This window comes from Ictidomys tridecemlineatus, chromosome 6 (genome assembly GCF_052094955.1).
Source record: "Ictidomys tridecemlineatus isolate mIctTri1 chromosome 6, mIctTri1.hap1, whole genome shotgun sequence".
NCBI classification, from domain to species: domain Eukaryota; kingdom Metazoa; phylum Chordata; class Mammalia; order Rodentia; family Sciuridae; genus Ictidomys; species Ictidomys tridecemlineatus.
In genome coordinates this window covers 186,107,298-186,123,850 of record NC_135482.1, presented here as the reverse complement: position 1 = coordinate 186,123,850, position 16,553 = coordinate 186,107,298, and the positions used below count along the sequence as shown (strand labels likewise).

Sequence of the window (16,553 nt, the reverse complement as noted above, 5' to 3'; positions counted from 1 at the left end):
AGCAGTATCCCTGTAGTATGCTCTTTTAAGGTTTTCAGGGAATAGTCCAAGAAGGGCAATAGCAGGGTCAAATGGTGGTTCCATTCCCAGCTTTCCTGGGAATCTCCATACTGCTTTCCAAATTGGCCGCACCAATTTGCAGTCCCACCAGCAATGTACAAGTGTACCCTTTTCTCCACATCCTCGCCAGCACTTGTTGTTTGACTTCATAGTGGCTGCCAATCTTACTGGAGAGAGATGGTATCTTAGGGTGCTTTTGATTTGCATTTCTTGACTGCTAGAGATGGTGAGCATTTTTTCATGTACTTGTTGATTGATTGTATATCCTCCTCTGAGAAGTGTCTGTTCAGGTCGTTGGCCCATTTGTTGATTGGGTTATTTGTTATCTTATTGTCTAATTTTTTGAGTTCTTTTATACTCTGAATATTAGGGCTCTATCTGAAGTGTGAGGAGTAAAAATTTGTTCTCATGATGTAGGCACCCTATTTACCTCTCTTGTTGTTTCTCTTGCTGAGAAAAAACTTTTTAGTTTAAGTAAGTCCCATTTGTTGATTCTTGTTATTAACTCTTGTGCTATGGATATCCTATCAAGGAATTTGGAGCCCGACCCCACAATATGTAGATCGGAGCCAACTTTTTCTTCTATCAGACACAGAGTCTCTGATTTGATATCAAGGTCCTTGATCCATTTTGAGTTAACTTTTGTGCATGGTGAGAGAAAGGGATTCAGTTTCATTTTGTTGCATATGGATTTCCAGTTTTCCCACCACCATTTGTTGAAGATGCTATCCTTCCTCCATTGCATGCTTTTAGCCCCTTTATCAAATATAAGATAATTGTAACTTTGTGGATTAGTCTCTGTGTCCTCTCTTCTATACTATTGGTCCACCCGCCTGTTTTGGTACCAGTACCATGCTGTTTTTGTCACTATTGCTTTGTAATATAGTTTGAAATCTGGTATCACTATACTGCCTGATTCACACTTCCTGCTCAGAATTGCTTTTGCTATTCTGGGTCTTTTATTTTTCCATATGAATTTCATGATTGCTTTATCTATTTCTACAAGAAATGCCGTTGGGATTTTGATTGGCATTGCATTAAACCTATAGAGAACTTTTGGTAATATCGCCATCTTGATAATGTTAGTTCTGCCTATCCATGAACAGGGTATATTTTTCCATCTTCTAAGATCATCTTTTACTTCTCTCTTTAGGGTTCTGTAGTTTTCATTGTATAAATCTTTCACCTCTTTTGTTAGGTTGATTCCCAAGTATTTTATTTTTTTTGAGGATATTGTGAATGGAGTGTTTTTCCTCATTTCCGTGTCAGAAGTTTTGTCGCTGATATACAGAAATGCCATTGATTTATGCGTGTTGATTTTATATCCTGACACTTTGCTGAATTCATTTATTAGTTCTAGTAGTTTCTTTGTAGACCCTTTTGGGTCTTCTAGGTATAGAATCATGTCGTCGGCAAATAGTGATAATTTAAGTTCTTCTTTTCCTATTTTTATGCCTTTAATTTCTTTCGTCTAATTGCTCTGGCCAGTGTTTCGAGAACTATATTGAATAGAAGTGGTGATAGAGGGCATCCCTGTCTTGTTCCAGACTTTAGAGGGAATGCCTTCAACTTTTCTCCATTCAGAATGATGCAAGCTTGAGGCTTAGCATAGATAGCTTTTACAATGTCGAGGTAAGTTTCTGTTATCCCTAGTTTTTCTAATGTTTTGAACATAAAGGGATGCTGTACTTTGTCGAATGCTTTCTCTGCATGTATCCAGATGATCATATTGTTCTTATCTTTAAGTCTATTGATGTGGTGAATAACATTTATTGATTTCCATATATTGAACCATCCTTGCATCCCAGGGATGAATCCTACTTGATCATGGTGCCCAATTTTTTTGATGTGTTTTTGTATTCGATTCGCCAGAATTTTATTGAGGATTTTTGCATCTAGGTTCATTAGAGATATTGGTCTGTAGTTTTCTTTCTTTGAGGTGTCTTTGTCTTGTTTCGGAATCAGGGTGATGTTGGCCTCATAGAATGAATTTGGAAGAGCTCCCTCTTTTTCTATTTCCTGAAATAACTTGAAAAGTATTGGTATTAATTCTTTAAAGGTTTTGTAAAACTCCACTGTATACCCATCCAGTCCTGGGCTTTTCTTGGTTGGTAGTCTTTTGATTGCTTCTTCAATTTCATCCATTGATATTGGTCTGTTCAAATTGTGTGTATCCTCCTGACTCAGTCTGGGCAAATCATATGACTTAAGAAATTTATCGATGTCTTCACTATCTTCAATTTTATTGGAATATAGGTTTTCAAAATAATTTCTAATTGTCTCTGTATTTCTGTAGCATCTGTTATGATATTGCCTTTTTCATCCCGTATGTTAGTAATTTGAGTTCTCTCTCTTCTTCTCTTCGTTAGCATGGCTGAAGGTCTGTCTATCTTATTTATTTTTCGAAGAACCAAATTTTAGTTTTGTTAATTTTTTCAATAGTTTCTTTTGTTTCAATTTCATTGATTTCGCTCTGCTTTTAATTATTTCTTGCCTTCGGCTACATTTGCTGTTGTTTTTGCTCTTCCTTTTCTAGGGCTTTGAGATGAAGTGTGAGCTCATTTATTTGTTGGTTTTTTCTTTTTTTGAGGAATGACCTCCAGGCGATGAATTTCCCTCTTAACACTGCTTTCATTGTGTCCCATAGATTCCGATATGTTGTGTCTGTATTTTCATTTGTCTCTAAGAATTTTTTGATTTCCTCCTTTATGTCTTCTGTAACCCATTGATCATTCAGTAACATATTGTTCATTTCCCATGTGATGTAGGATTTTTCCTTCCTTCTTTTATCATTGATTTCCAGTTTCATTCCATTATGATCAGATAAAATGCATGGTATTATCTCCACCCCTTTATATTTACTGAGGGTTGCCCTATGGCATAATATATGGTCTCTTTTTGAGAAGGATCCATGTGCTGCTGAGAAAAAGTATATCCATTTGATGATGGTTGATATATTCTATATATGTCAGTTAAATCTAGGTTATTGATTGTGGTATTGAGTTCTATAGTTTCTTTATTCAACTTTTGTTTGGAGGATCTGTCCAATGGTGGGAGAGGTGTGTTAAGTCACCCATAATTATTGTGTTGTGGTCTATTTGATTCTTGAACTTGAGGAGAATTTGTTTTATGAATGTCGCAGCACCATTATTTGGTGCATAAATATTGATAATTGTTATGTCTTGTTGGTGAATGGTTCCTTTTAACAGTATATAATGTCCTTCCTTATCCCTTTTGATTAACTTAGTCTTGAAGTCGATTTTATTCGATATGAAGATGGCCACACCTGCTTGCTTATGAGGACCGTGTGCATGGTATATTTTTTCCCATCCTTTCACCTTCAGCCTGTGTATGTCTTTTCCAATTAGATGTGTCTCCTGGAGGCAGCATATTGTTGGATTTGTTTTTTTAATCCATGATATCAGCCTATGTCGCTTTATTGGAGAGTTTAAGCCATTAACATTTAGAGTTACTATTGATATATGGTTTGTACTTCCAGCCATGTTTGATTTTTTTATCCTATTTTAAAAAAGTTTAGTTTGTTTCTCCATGAATATCTTTCCCCCCCCGCTCTCTGTCTTTACCGAGGCACTTCCCACTGATAGTTTTGGTTACTGTTTTTCATTTCTTCCTCGTGTAGTGTTTTGCAATGCTGGTTTTCTGGCTGCAAATTCTTTTAACTTTTGTTTATCATGAAAGATTTTTATTTCGTTGTCATACCTGAAGCTTAATTTTGCTGGATACAGAATTCTTGGTTGGCATCCATTGTCTTTCAGTGTTTGAAATACATTGTTCCATGACCTTCTTGCTTTCAGCGTCTGTGATGAAAAATCTGTTGTTAACCTTATTGGTTTACCATTGAATGTAATCTGCCTCCTTTCTCTTGTAGCTTTTAATATTTTCTCTTTGTTCTTTATATTGGATATCCTCATAACAATGTGTCTTGGCGTTGGTCTACTGTGATTTTGTATGCTCGGTGTCCTGTATGTATATACAATTTGTATATCCGTTTCCTTTTTTATTTCTGCAAAGTTTTCTGTAATTATTTCATTCAGCAGGTTACTCATTCCCTTGGTTTGAATCTCTATACCTTCCTCTATCCCGGTGACTCTTCAGTTTGGTTTTTTTATGTTATCCTATATCTCTTGGATGTTTTTCTCGTGATTTTTTACCAGCCTTTCTGAGTTGGCTAGACTCTTTTCAAGATGATATATTTTGTCTTCCTTATCTGATGTTCTGGCTTCTACTTGCTCCACTCTGTTAGTGATACTCTCAAATGAGTTTTTAATTTGGTTTATAGTTTCCTTCATTTCTAGAATTATTGTTTGTTTTTTTATAATCTCTATCTCCTGATAAAGATGCTTAGCTGCTTCTTTTATCTGTTTATGTAATTCGTTTTCAATATGTTCTTTCACTGTTTGAATTTGCTGTCTCATATCCTCTTTAAGGTTCCATTCCATCTGTCTAAGGTGTTCCTTGTGTTCTTTATATGACCATTTTTCTGATGACTCTAGGTCCTCCTGAATATTTAGGCTGTCCTGCATTGTTTGTACTCCTTTTTTGTCTTGCTTTTTCATGCTGCTTATGTTACTTCTTCTATAAATTTATTTGATGCTTGGAAGGAAAATATTAGAAGGGAAGGGAAGAAGTCACTAAAGAGAATGAGAGTAAGCAGGTAGAATTCAAGGAAGGGAGAATAAGAAAATTGAAAAGAAATGAAAAGACAAAACAAGAAAAAAATAGGAAATAAAGAAGAAAAAATTTTAAAAAATAATAATAAAAAATCAAAATTAAAATTAGAAGAAAATAATTTTAAAAAATTTAAATAACAAGAAAAAAAATCAAAATAAAAAAAACGAAATAAAAAAAAAAACTAATAAATCCAGTCTTAGAGTTTGATTAACTTCTCTTCCAGTAGGTGGAGCTGTGCCCACCAGGCCAAGCTTCTCCTGTAAATAAGCGGGAACCAATCCCTGTGCAGTAGCTCCTCCTCCCAGACTTGGGGAGTCTCCAATCCTGAGTGCCTAGGGCACTTCCCCACTTTTCCTCTAGCCAGGCCCCTCTCACCGGTGACGTTCACCACAATACTGGCTACATGCCAGGTCTGCTGCTCCCGGGATCCCTGTTTTCATGAAGACTGGGCACCCTCTCTCTGTTTGCCATTCCCTCAGACTCTGTTTGTAGAGCTTGGGGCTGAGAATCATCAGGGAATTTTACTTGCCCTCCAGTAGCCACACCCCCAGTAGCTGGTGCAAGAGACCTCAGTTGTCAGCACTGGTGGGAGCAGTATCCTGGAGTTCCGCGCCACAGGTCCCACACCACTTCTGATTCCTCGTTCTGGCTATCGCACTCACGAGAGAGCTTGGAGGCGCCCTTAAGGTTTCCCCGATGTGTGGAGAGGGAAGGCTAGGGGATTACATACCTGTAGCCGCAGGTTTCAATTAAGTTATCTCCTCCGCTGCAGTCTGGTGAGGTCAGTTCTCTGCCATGGTGGTATCTCTTGCAAATGGCGACAGTTCGTTTCCCTTTGCCGGTTGATCAATGCAACAGTTGGGTCCTTACTGTGTCTCCCAAGCCCAGTTTCAATCCTGTGGCCACTACCTATGAAGGCTTGGTTGGCATTTACCTCCGTAGGATCAGAAGGGCTGACCAGTTGTTTCAGCCGGTTGGATTATTGCTGAGTCACAGCTGTTTGTCTGCGGGAAGCAGGCGAATGGGAGCTTGAATTCAGGCGATCCAGGCTCAGTGTGTGTTCTGAGAGGCCCAGACAAACTGTTTGCCTCAGATCCACATCAGCTCAGCATTGCCTAGTGATCCTGAGCAAACAGCATTTAAACTGTTTAGAACTCCCTATGCCCGCACAGCTGAAGAGGTCAGAGACTTGATCTCTCTGCGCCAGCCGCCATGTTGGACCCTATGAACATTTTTTTTGAAGTAAATGTGAAACAATTTATTTGGAATATCTCTTTGTATATAAACTGAAGGCTTGGAACTAAAAAAAAAAAATTTAAAAAATAATATAAATGAGATTGCTTTTGTAATGCATTATTCAAGACTTTTTACTTTTTGTATTTAATTAAAAGTGATAAATTAGAAGGAAATTACTAATTTATTTTTTAAACAAAGTAACACCTAGCAGTATGTTTTAAAAAATTTATTTTGAAATAGCTTCTCATAGTCATATTTAGTAACTCATGTTAATACCTATTTGTTGCAAACCTTTTCTTATATTTTTCTATAATTCATATTGATTTTAATATGCAGAAGGCCTTTATTAAATAGCCAAATTTTCCTGTGTATGAATTTTACATTGTTTTTATATTTATATTTCTCTGAATTGGTTTTGTGAAAAACTAATATTTTCCAGTGGTTTTCTTTTTCCTGTTTTTTTTAATTTTAATTCATGTAATTTATTTTCACCAAAAGATAAAGATCCAATAAAATTTTTTTCTAAGATAATAGTCAATTATTATTTATTACGTTCATTATATTATTTATTTCTTAGCTATTTGTTCTTTCCCTTTATTCCTTTATTCCCCTGAGAATTAAATCCAGGGCCTTGCACATGCTAAGCATTTGTTCTATCAGTATATCTCCAGCTCCACTTCCCCCAATTTTGAGACAGATGTCACTAAATTGCCCCCAGTATACTCAAACTTGAATCCTTCTCCCTCAGCCTCCTGGGCAGCTATGATTACAGGTATGCACCACCATGCTCAGCTCCAATTATATATTTCTTTTGTTGTTGTTAATTGTTTTTTTAATTTGTAGATTGACACAATGCCTTCATTTTTTTATGTGGTGCTGAGGATTGAACCAAGTCCCTCACATATGCTAGGCAGGTACTCTACCACTGAGCTACAACCCTAGCTCCCAATTATGTTTCTTATAGCAATGCCATACTTGTTTAGTATTTATTGCTTTATAATAAAGTATCTGATAGAGCAGTTTGTTTCATTTCTGCTGTCTTGTTTTTCCGAAACTTCCTTAGTACTTTGCATATATTGATGTTCTTGAATTAACATTCAAATTCTTCCCTGTATCTCCCCCGCAAAATCCTAGCAGGGTTTAATTTGAATTATGTGAAATATATTGGTTAAATTTGTATTATCTCTTTCATCAGATAACATGGTATGTCTCTAATCATACCATCTTTTAAAACTTTTAAATAATCACTTTATCAGTATTTTCATCTATTTAGATGAATATAAAGTTTTTCCTCACTGGACATATTGATGTATTAGGTTATATTTTAAATGTTATACTTTGAATTTCTAAGAAAATTGCTCATTAATGTGTGGTATTTTAAATTCCTTTCTAATTAGGATTGCTTTGTTCTCATGTGTCTGTTTTATCGAATGAGATTAGCCATACATTTAGTTAAATTATGACATATTCAATTTTTTATCAGATTCGTTCTAGCTTTATAGAGAAAAGTCGGTAACCACATTATTCTTATTCTGGTCGAGTTGATATAGGAGTTATATATTCTTTTATAGTATTAATAGATACTATAAAATTGTTAGTGCATTTTTTCTTGAATTTTTTAAAGGAAATGTTAATAATGTATAAAGTTTATTGTCATTGATTTCTGGTTTTATATTTTTTTTGTCAGATTTTAGTTTTTTGTGGTGCTGGGGATCAAACCAGGGCCTGGCTCATGCAAGGCAAGCAATCTACCAACTGAGCTATATCCCCACCCCAGATTTTAGTTTTTTGATAGAAACTAATATATCCTGTCAATTAAAAAAAAAATCAAGCTGTTAGGAGAGGCCATCTGCCATTGGCCTTCTGAATCCTTGCATGTTCTTTCTTGACCTGACCAACAAAACATGCAAGGCCCTTTACCTGGGTCATTTCTCAGAATTGTCCTTGTAGCAAGCAGCTTTGAAGAATGAGATATTTCTTTTTTAGCAATGGGGAAGCAGTTTTACTGCTTACTGTAAAACAGTGGTTCCCCAAGTTCAGTATTCCTCAGGTGAGGCATTCACCCACTGTTTGTGGTATGTAATAGCCAACTAGGTCCATATTTTGTCACTCTCTGGATCTTAGGAGGCAGACATGCTCATACTGCTTTCTGTGTCCTGAGTAATGAAGTCTTTTGTCTTTGACACAAGTCTTATCATGTCTTCTGCCAAAATCCCATGAATGCTACAAGGCTAACTTAAGTTTGCAGGTTGAGTAAAATCAATCCTTAGACTCGTAGAGCTCTTTTCAGTTTTGGAAAGCAGGATGAGATGTCAGTAGACACATAGCTTTACAGGAGAGAAAAGATAAGGGACCCAGGGGCTGAAGAGAAAAACGGTCTATACTTTCATCACCACTGCCCACCACTCTCCCTCTGCTCTGATAACTGATAGGAGTCTTCAGATTACTGTCATAACTCCTGACCCACATTTTCTGACACATATGCATGTTTATTGGAAAAGGTGCCCAAACTTACTCAGTGTACATTGTTTTAGCTCCCACATTTTAATATGTATTTGGTATTTTAATTTTAGGTGCTTATTTGTGAGTGATCATGAAGGCAAGAGGGAGACTCTCAGGGACTAGCACATGGAGTATTCCTGGTAGTTCAGAAATAACAAAGAATCCCAAGAGGAACATGGATAATCACAACTTTAGTTATATGCTTAATAACTGCTGGACTATCAGAGGATATTTCCAAGTACAGTGTCACCACCTGCCTGAATCTGCCACCAAATACACCCTTAAAAACTTTTTTCTTTTTTTTTTTTTTTAACTTTAAGTCTTAAGGAAACTGAACACCTGACCTCTGGTAGCCTCATGATTGTGTTATCTGACTTTTAAATTTGGGTATAGGTCAACTAGAATTTAATGACAAGGGACACTAAAAGATTCTCCTTTGTCAAATGTGTATTTAAGAGCACAGTTGCTTGGCTCTAACATGGTCTCAGGTGTAAGTGAAAATGTAGCAACTCCTTTGGAGCAAACCAAATGCCCCATTCCACTACTTGAAGTAAAGTGGCTCATTCAGAGGGACCCTCAATTTACAGTATCTTCCCTCAAATACCTGAGATAGGCTACTGATATATTCAGCTAAGTTAAAGGATGGTGATGTCTTTGGACTGCTGCAGCTGTCTTTCAGCCAAGCATCAGCTATGTAAAACCATATGTTTATGTGGCCACTCCACTGGTCAAAATTCAAGCCAGTCTTCTTCTTCCTGACCCCTTAATGAAGCTTCCTAGATTTATACTGACTCTTGGGCTGTTGTTGCCTACGTTGTCTAGTCTGCCACTTGGAAGACAATTAAAGGCATCACTCTTTAGGGTTATACACCATAAAAATAAATTGCAATTAACATTCTAGCAGTGTGGTTTACTCCTGTAGAGGCACACATGTGGGCCTATTTTCTAATCTGAATAGAGGCAAGGTATCTAGCAAGATGGAAACAATCAGACTAGTGCTCTTGCTACCTTAATCTACTGTTAGACAGCAGCACAGCAGAGGACCATTTGTTTGTGAAAGCTATCACAGTATACCGCACCTGTGACTTCTGTTTAAGATGATTGATTTGTCCTATGGTAAAGGAGACCCCTCCCACTCATCCCACTCATAGCAAACTATGTCAGACCTTTGAACTTCATTTGGTGCTACCATTTGTACCACAGCACTGTCGATGCTTTTTCAGGTTATACTTTCACCGCCTAAATCTAGACTGCTAATTCTGGCCACATACTGTGGCCCTTGAAACAGTAAGCTGACATTTGTGGTTTTCCAGATCATCTACAAGCTGATAATCATGTACCTGAAATCACTGAGACCACCAACATTGGGTCAGTAATTAAGTGTTTGAATATTCCATGTTGTCCGTGATTCAGAAGTCTGAATTTTATGACACTGGAATGTTTTCCTTGAATATAAATGAAAGATTTGACTCTACCTTGCTCACATCTTTCTGCTCCATATATTTTAGTAGAGCAGTTTGATATCTGAATTGATCATCCTCAGTTTTTATCTCTTGTCTGCCTTCTATGAAATGATCAAGATGAATGAGGTGGGAGGTTACATAGTATAGTCCTAGTTTGAAAATTCAAGTTGCCACCCTGACCATTGCTGGGCATAATGCATCTTTCCTTCCCCCAATAGAAACCTCAGTTTGGCCTGGTTGGTATATTGGTATAGCACTCATGTGGATGCCCACCCAAAAGAGAGCTTAATTAAGGATCCAAACTTTTGTTGTAGTCTACCCCTAAATTGTTTTGTTGGAAAAACATAGTTCTAGATCATGTACATAGCAACTTGGTTGAGATTACTTGCCAAATCCACCTATAGTGGTTCACACAGGCCAAGGTAGGGAACATAATGGATCTTTGTAAGTTTTTGTTTTAATGCCCTTGTCCCACCTGAATCTAATTTTTCCCAGAAAGTATGTGTGCAAGTAGAGACTGGTTAGAAAATAGGTAAAATTATGTTGGTGTTAGGAAGAGAGACATTGATTTCATGACTGTTGAAGATGACCTCAATCCTAGTACCTGGTGAGGGAATAGCTTAGACTTTGGAAGGTACAGGAGTGATCTGTAGCCCCAGATCCAGCACAGCAGCCTCTCAAAACCATCATGTGGTCTTTCCAAATCAGTTAGTAACTGCGACTGAAGATCTCACCTGTTGCTGGTTTGTCCTTATCTCTGTGATATGTGAACATGGCTGGTTCTGATCCATTATTTGTGCCTGACTCCTGTCATTGACAGCTCCTGAGCCCATATTCCCTCTCCACTGAACCCATGTGTATACATGGCCTAGCACAGATTTGTTTAATCTTACCAGTACAAATTAATGTTTCTTCTGCTTCTTGAGCAACCTTGGATTATGCCATAATGGTGGTTGAGGCTACAGTTACCTAGATGATTCAAATCTAGTTTAATAGCAGTTTTCCTACTGAAGTGATGTGTACCACCTTGGGGTTAAATGTTTGTGTTTGGGCAAAGTGGGCCCAGAATGTTTCTACTAAGGATGAAGATTGCTTTGGGGCCCATCTGTTGGTCTTGGTAAATATTTTCAGTAACAGTGACGTTTGGCAGGTTGGTTTAAACTTTTATGCAGGTTATAATGGATACTCTACTGGCCTTACACTATATCCTCTCTGTCAGAAATAGGATGTACTGACTTATAGTTAGCTGTTTCTGGGACCCTAGGAGTGTGGTCAGGTCAGCACTGCAGATTGACTATCTCCTGCAGCCTGGATTCCTGATGGTAGTAGTCATAATTAAATGCTAACAAATTCAATAGATTTATCCCCAGCAAATAAGATGTCAAATGGCCCTTATGATAAGGGTTACAAACATAGATCATAGGACTCCTGTTTCTTAGATTATTCTTAAGGATTTTATTACTAGTTGTTTATACTTAGTACTGTTAATCTTTGTAGAAATAGTGCCTTTGTATTTTTTAACAAATATTTGGAAACTTTTGTTGGGAAATGTGAGCTATAATGAAAAGTTATTCTAGTTAAATTTAATTTCATTGAAAATTGTGTTGTCATTGTGTTATTTAAAGATGACCTTATTGAGTACTCTCATACATTGTTGGTGAGACTGTGAATTGGTGCAACCACTATGGAAAGCAGTGTGGAGATTCTTAGAAAACTTGGAATGGAACCACTGTTTGACCCATTTATCCCATTCCTCAGTCTATTCCCAAAGGACTTAAAAACAGCATACTACAGTGATGCAGCCACATGCATGTTTATAGCAGCTCAACTTACAATAGCCAAGTTATGGAAACAACCTAGGTGTCCTTCAGTGGATGAATGGATAAATAAAATGTGGCATATGTGCACAATGGAATATTACTTGGCCATAAAGGAGAATTTACCAGTAAATGGATGGAACTGGAGAATATCATGCTAGGAGAATATCATGCTAAGTGAAATAAGCCAATCTCAAAAAACCAAAGGCTGAATGTTCTCTGATTTGTGGATGTTATCCCGAAACAAGGGAGGTTGGAGAGGGGAATAATAGAAATAGATCAGACTAGACAAAGGGAAGGGGAGGGGAATAGGAAAGATAGTAGAATAAATTGATTTTAACTTTCCTAGCCTTGTATTTGTATACACAACCAGGGTAACTCCCCATCAGGTATGATCACAAGAGTGGGAACCTAATAGAATAAGTTATACTTTAAGTATGTATATTCTGCCAAATACCTTTTACTGTCATAAATAACTAAATATAAAAAAACTAAAACGGTAACCTTATTGAGAAAGCATTTTTAGTCTTTAGTAGTGGTCACAGGAAATTTGTTTGTTTTCCTGTGATCATGTATATTATGAATCATTTGATAAGCAGAAGTTATAGTTATAATTCTATGTGTCTGATATGCTATTGACTTTCTTTTAAAAATTTGTGTTTTCATTTTAGGCCCAGACCTTATCTATTTAAAGGAGATCATAAATTTCCTACCAACAATGAGAACTTACCAGTGATTATTCTCTATGCAGAAATAGGTACCAAAGCATTTGTTGAATTTCACAAAGTATTGACTCAAAAAGCTCAAAATGGTAAAATTCTATATGTTCTTCGCCATTATATTCAGGTACATGCTTGTTTTTAGAATACTATTTTTGCTAAGAAAGCAGTTTTATTGATAATTTTCTTACTGGATTTACATAGTAATTTTCTCCAGAATAGCTGTTTTAGATTTTAAAGTATAATACAAATAGATATCCTTTGATTTCTTTTCAGTATTTTTTTTTTTCCAATCTGTATATTTGGTTTTGTCCTTATTGGGACTTTTCGGCTCAATGTTGAGTAGGAGTGATGAGAAAATAGCCTTGCTTTTATCATGATCTTTGGAGAAAGTGTGTGATTTTTTTACTCTTACATGTTAGATGTAGGGTTTTTTTTTTCTTATGACATTTATTAAGTTTAGGGAATTTCCTTCTAAATTTGCTGAGTTTTAAAATTAGTGATGTATGTTAATTAATAATGTATGTCAAATGTTATCGAATGTGTTTTTCCTGCATTTACTGGTAATCATATAATTTTACTTGTTCACTGTTTACATGGTAAGTTACTTTGAATCATTCAAATGTTCTAACAGCCTGATGTTCTTTGGATGAATCTCATTTAGTTGTGATATAATATGCTTTTTTATGTATTGCTGGGTTAATTTGCTTGTACTTTGCTCAGGGATTTTGTATGTGTTTCTAAAGGGTATTGATTTCTAGTTTTATTTTCTCATAATGTGCTTTTTAAAATATTGGTATTAGGTTATTGCAGGCCTTGTAGAATGATTTGGGAAGCATTACCTCTTCTGTTCTCAGGAAGAAATTGTGCAAACTTTGTATTACTTGTTCTTTAAGTGTCAGGTAGAAGTAAAACCATCTAGATCTGAAGTTGAGTTTACTTTTTAAAAAATATTTTTAACTAAAATTTCTTTAATAAATATCAATTGTTGAGGCTGTTTCTTCTTTGGTAGTTTGACTTCTGTGGATTTTCTCCATTACATTTAGATTGTCAGATTTATGGACAGAAAATTAGTATATTTTTATTTAATGTCTGGATCAGTACCTTTTTTTTCTGATTTTAGTAAATTATGTCACCTTTCTCCTCCCCCACCCCAAATTTTAGTAATCTATGTCTTCTCTTTTCTTACTCTGGCTAGAGGTTAATTGATTTTACTGATCTTATACAAGAAACAGCTTTAGTTTCATTGTTTTCATTTTCACATCATATATTTCTTTTTTTTTTTTTCCCTTGTGGTGTTAGGGATTAGAACCAGGGCCTTATGCATGCAAGGCAAGCGCTCTACGAACTGATATCCCCAGCCCCATCATTACGTATTTCTATTCCAATATTTCTTGTTGGCTTAGGATTTAATTTCCTCATGTATATTTAGTTTCTTCAAGTGGAACTAGATTACTATTTAGATCTTTTTTCTAGTCTTAGTATTTATTGTTTTATATTTCTCTGTAAGAACTATTTTAGTTGCATCCTATTTTAATATATTTTACATATTTTAATGTTTATGTGAATAATTTAAGTTTCTCTTGAAACTTTCTAACTCATGGGTTATTTAGAAGTGTTAAATATCAAATATTTGGTAAATCTTCCAGGTTTTGTTAAGGATGTAGTTTAATTTTATTATGATCTAATATCATGGTTTATATTGTTTGACAAAAGTTTGGCTCAGAATATGATTTTGTTTTGTGATATGTTCCCTGTGCACATGAGAAGAATGAATATTTTTGTTTGGATTTTTTTTGTAAATATTAGGTCATGTTGACTCATAAATCATCTGCTTCCTTAGAGATTTTCTATTTTGTCAATTACTGAGATAAGAGTGTTGAAATCTCTAACTATAATATAGATTTGTCTATTTTTCCTTTCATACCTGTCAGTTTCTTATTTCAAAGTTCTTTTTTAATGCTTACATATTTACATTGTACATCCAGATATAGAATAGAGCCCTTCATAACTATTTACTTCTTTGTTCCTGATATTCTGTTAGAAAATCTGTTTTATCTGAATTTAATGTCTATTCCTACTTTCTTTCTTTCAGTTAGTGTTTTTATGGAATATATTTTTTATCCTTTACTTTGACCAAGTTTAAGGGTTAAAAAATATAAATTACCAGTATTTATGAGAAAACATCAATAGTCTTTGAATTAGAAATTTGTGAAGAGTGTCATCTCTTCTTCCTTCACTCTTTACACATTTATCAGAAATGTGTTTCTGAATTGCTGTTTTTTTTTTTTTATAAACAAAAAATCTTCTCCAAACTTGTGGCTAAGGCAGTAATTACTTCTATGGATTAACAGGCTAGGCATTTTTTTTCTGTAAGTATCACTCACAGAGTGGTAGTCATTCAACACTGGATTAGGGTTCGAGGTTCAAGGTTCAGGTTATCCTCATCCACCTGTCTGGCTTATGACTGGAGTTTCTTGGTTCTCTTCTATATAGCATCTTACCTTCTAATAGATTTGACTGCCATTCTTCACATCATGGTGGTTTATGATTCCCAAAGAGTATAAGTTGCAATGCTTCACAAGTGCTAGCCCAAGAACTCAGACACTTCTGCCACGTTATTTTTGTCAAGGCAAGTCACAAGGCCAGCTAGATTCAAAGATTGGAGAAACACTTGATTTATTGGTGGAAAGTGGCAAGGCACATTGCAAGAAGGTGTGACATGGGAAAGGGTTGTTCACTGGGGCGATATGCCACAAACAAGTTGGGTACTATGTTCAATACTAGTAATGGAACACGACTAGCTCATTTCAGTGTCTTAATTTTGTTTTCTATATTTTGATAATTTGTGAAGCAGGCTTATTGTGCACTATAACCAATCCCAGGGGAGGACTGTAAACACCTTGTCAATACTATGCACCAGCGTCAGTTTCCTTGTATGAGTCTAATGAGGCAGAAATTCACATAGGTTAAGTGAAATAACTTTATTATTCACACATTTATGGGCAGAAAAGAACAATAGATGTTTAGGATTCATGTCTAGCCATTCCCTTCAGGATCAGAAAAGCTGCCCAGGATGGATGGAGTCTGTTGTACATGTGTTCCATGTCACACTGCAGCTGAGGGACTATGAAAGGGAACTTTGCTCTGGGTTTTATACTTGGGGGTGGGGGCACTGGACAAACTGGGCTAAGTAATTGCAGGACATGCTGTTCTAGGGGAGTTGAACAGAACCTGGGCTATCCCAGGCTTACATCTGTGGCAGATGTAAGTATATATTTATCTTTTTTAAATGTCCCATCCTCCTTACCTCAAGATGTTGTGCTTCTGAGAACTACAAGTGAGAATGGAGAAAGAACTGAGTCACCAAGGCCATATGGAGACTTGTCCTGCAATAATATCATATAAAATAGTAGTGATTTGGGGTATTCAGCAGTAGTAGGAAAATCTTAGTAAATATTCTTGAGTGTATTGGCAAAGTAGAATATAGATATTTGCACAATCTACATAATGATTATAAAGTAAATAGAGAATGTGTAGGTGTTATATATTTGTATGATTTGTAAATATTTACATATCTAAGTCATCAGTTTCATAAATATTTGAATACCTTTGTGCCAGACACTGTTCACATAACAGTGAATAAGAGAAACATTCTTTGTTCTCAGAGAACTTCAATTTTAGTAACAAGAGGTGTAAAACAAATAGATTTGTGGTAGATGATAAAGTGTTACAAGAAAAAATGAATCTGAAGAAAATAAGGGCATCAAGATTGATGGGGCTAAAGTATGCAATAAAACATTTTATATATTTTAAATCAATAATTCTTCATCTTTTTCTGAGTTTGCTAGTATAGATAAACTCCCATCAGTGGCATACTAAAGCTGTGCTTCTCTACTGGGCAGGGCACAGCAGAAAGGCAAATTAGAAAAGTAATAGGAGTGTATGTGTTCATTTTTTTAAAAAAACATCCCCAAGTGTTTTAATGTGCCCCATAGAGGATATGCCTATCTTTTGAGAATCCGTCTCAAGTTGTTGTTTGGAGAATGTGACCATATACTGTG

The 16,553-nt window shown here is 35.8% G+C and overlaps 1 protein-coding gene across 3 annotated transcripts in view; it reads left to right on the top strand.

The window, feature by feature from the left end:
• Positions 1-16,553, top strand: part of Uggt2 (UDP-glucose glycoprotein glucosyltransferase 2) — a 180,714-nt gene that overhangs the window by 16,448 nt on the left and 147,713 nt on the right. The window contains exon 5 of one of the 3 annotated variants that reach the window (XM_005317032.5): positions 12,442-12,616. The exons of 1 other annotated variant lie outside the window; for it this stretch is intronic. In XM_005317032.5, coding sequence (XP_005317089.2) covers positions 12,442-12,616 — 175 coding nt within the window. Of the gene's footprint in view, positions 1-12,441; positions 12,617-16,553 lie in introns of those variants that run through there. One more of the 3 variants, XM_021729926.3, reaches the window with a different exon arrangement.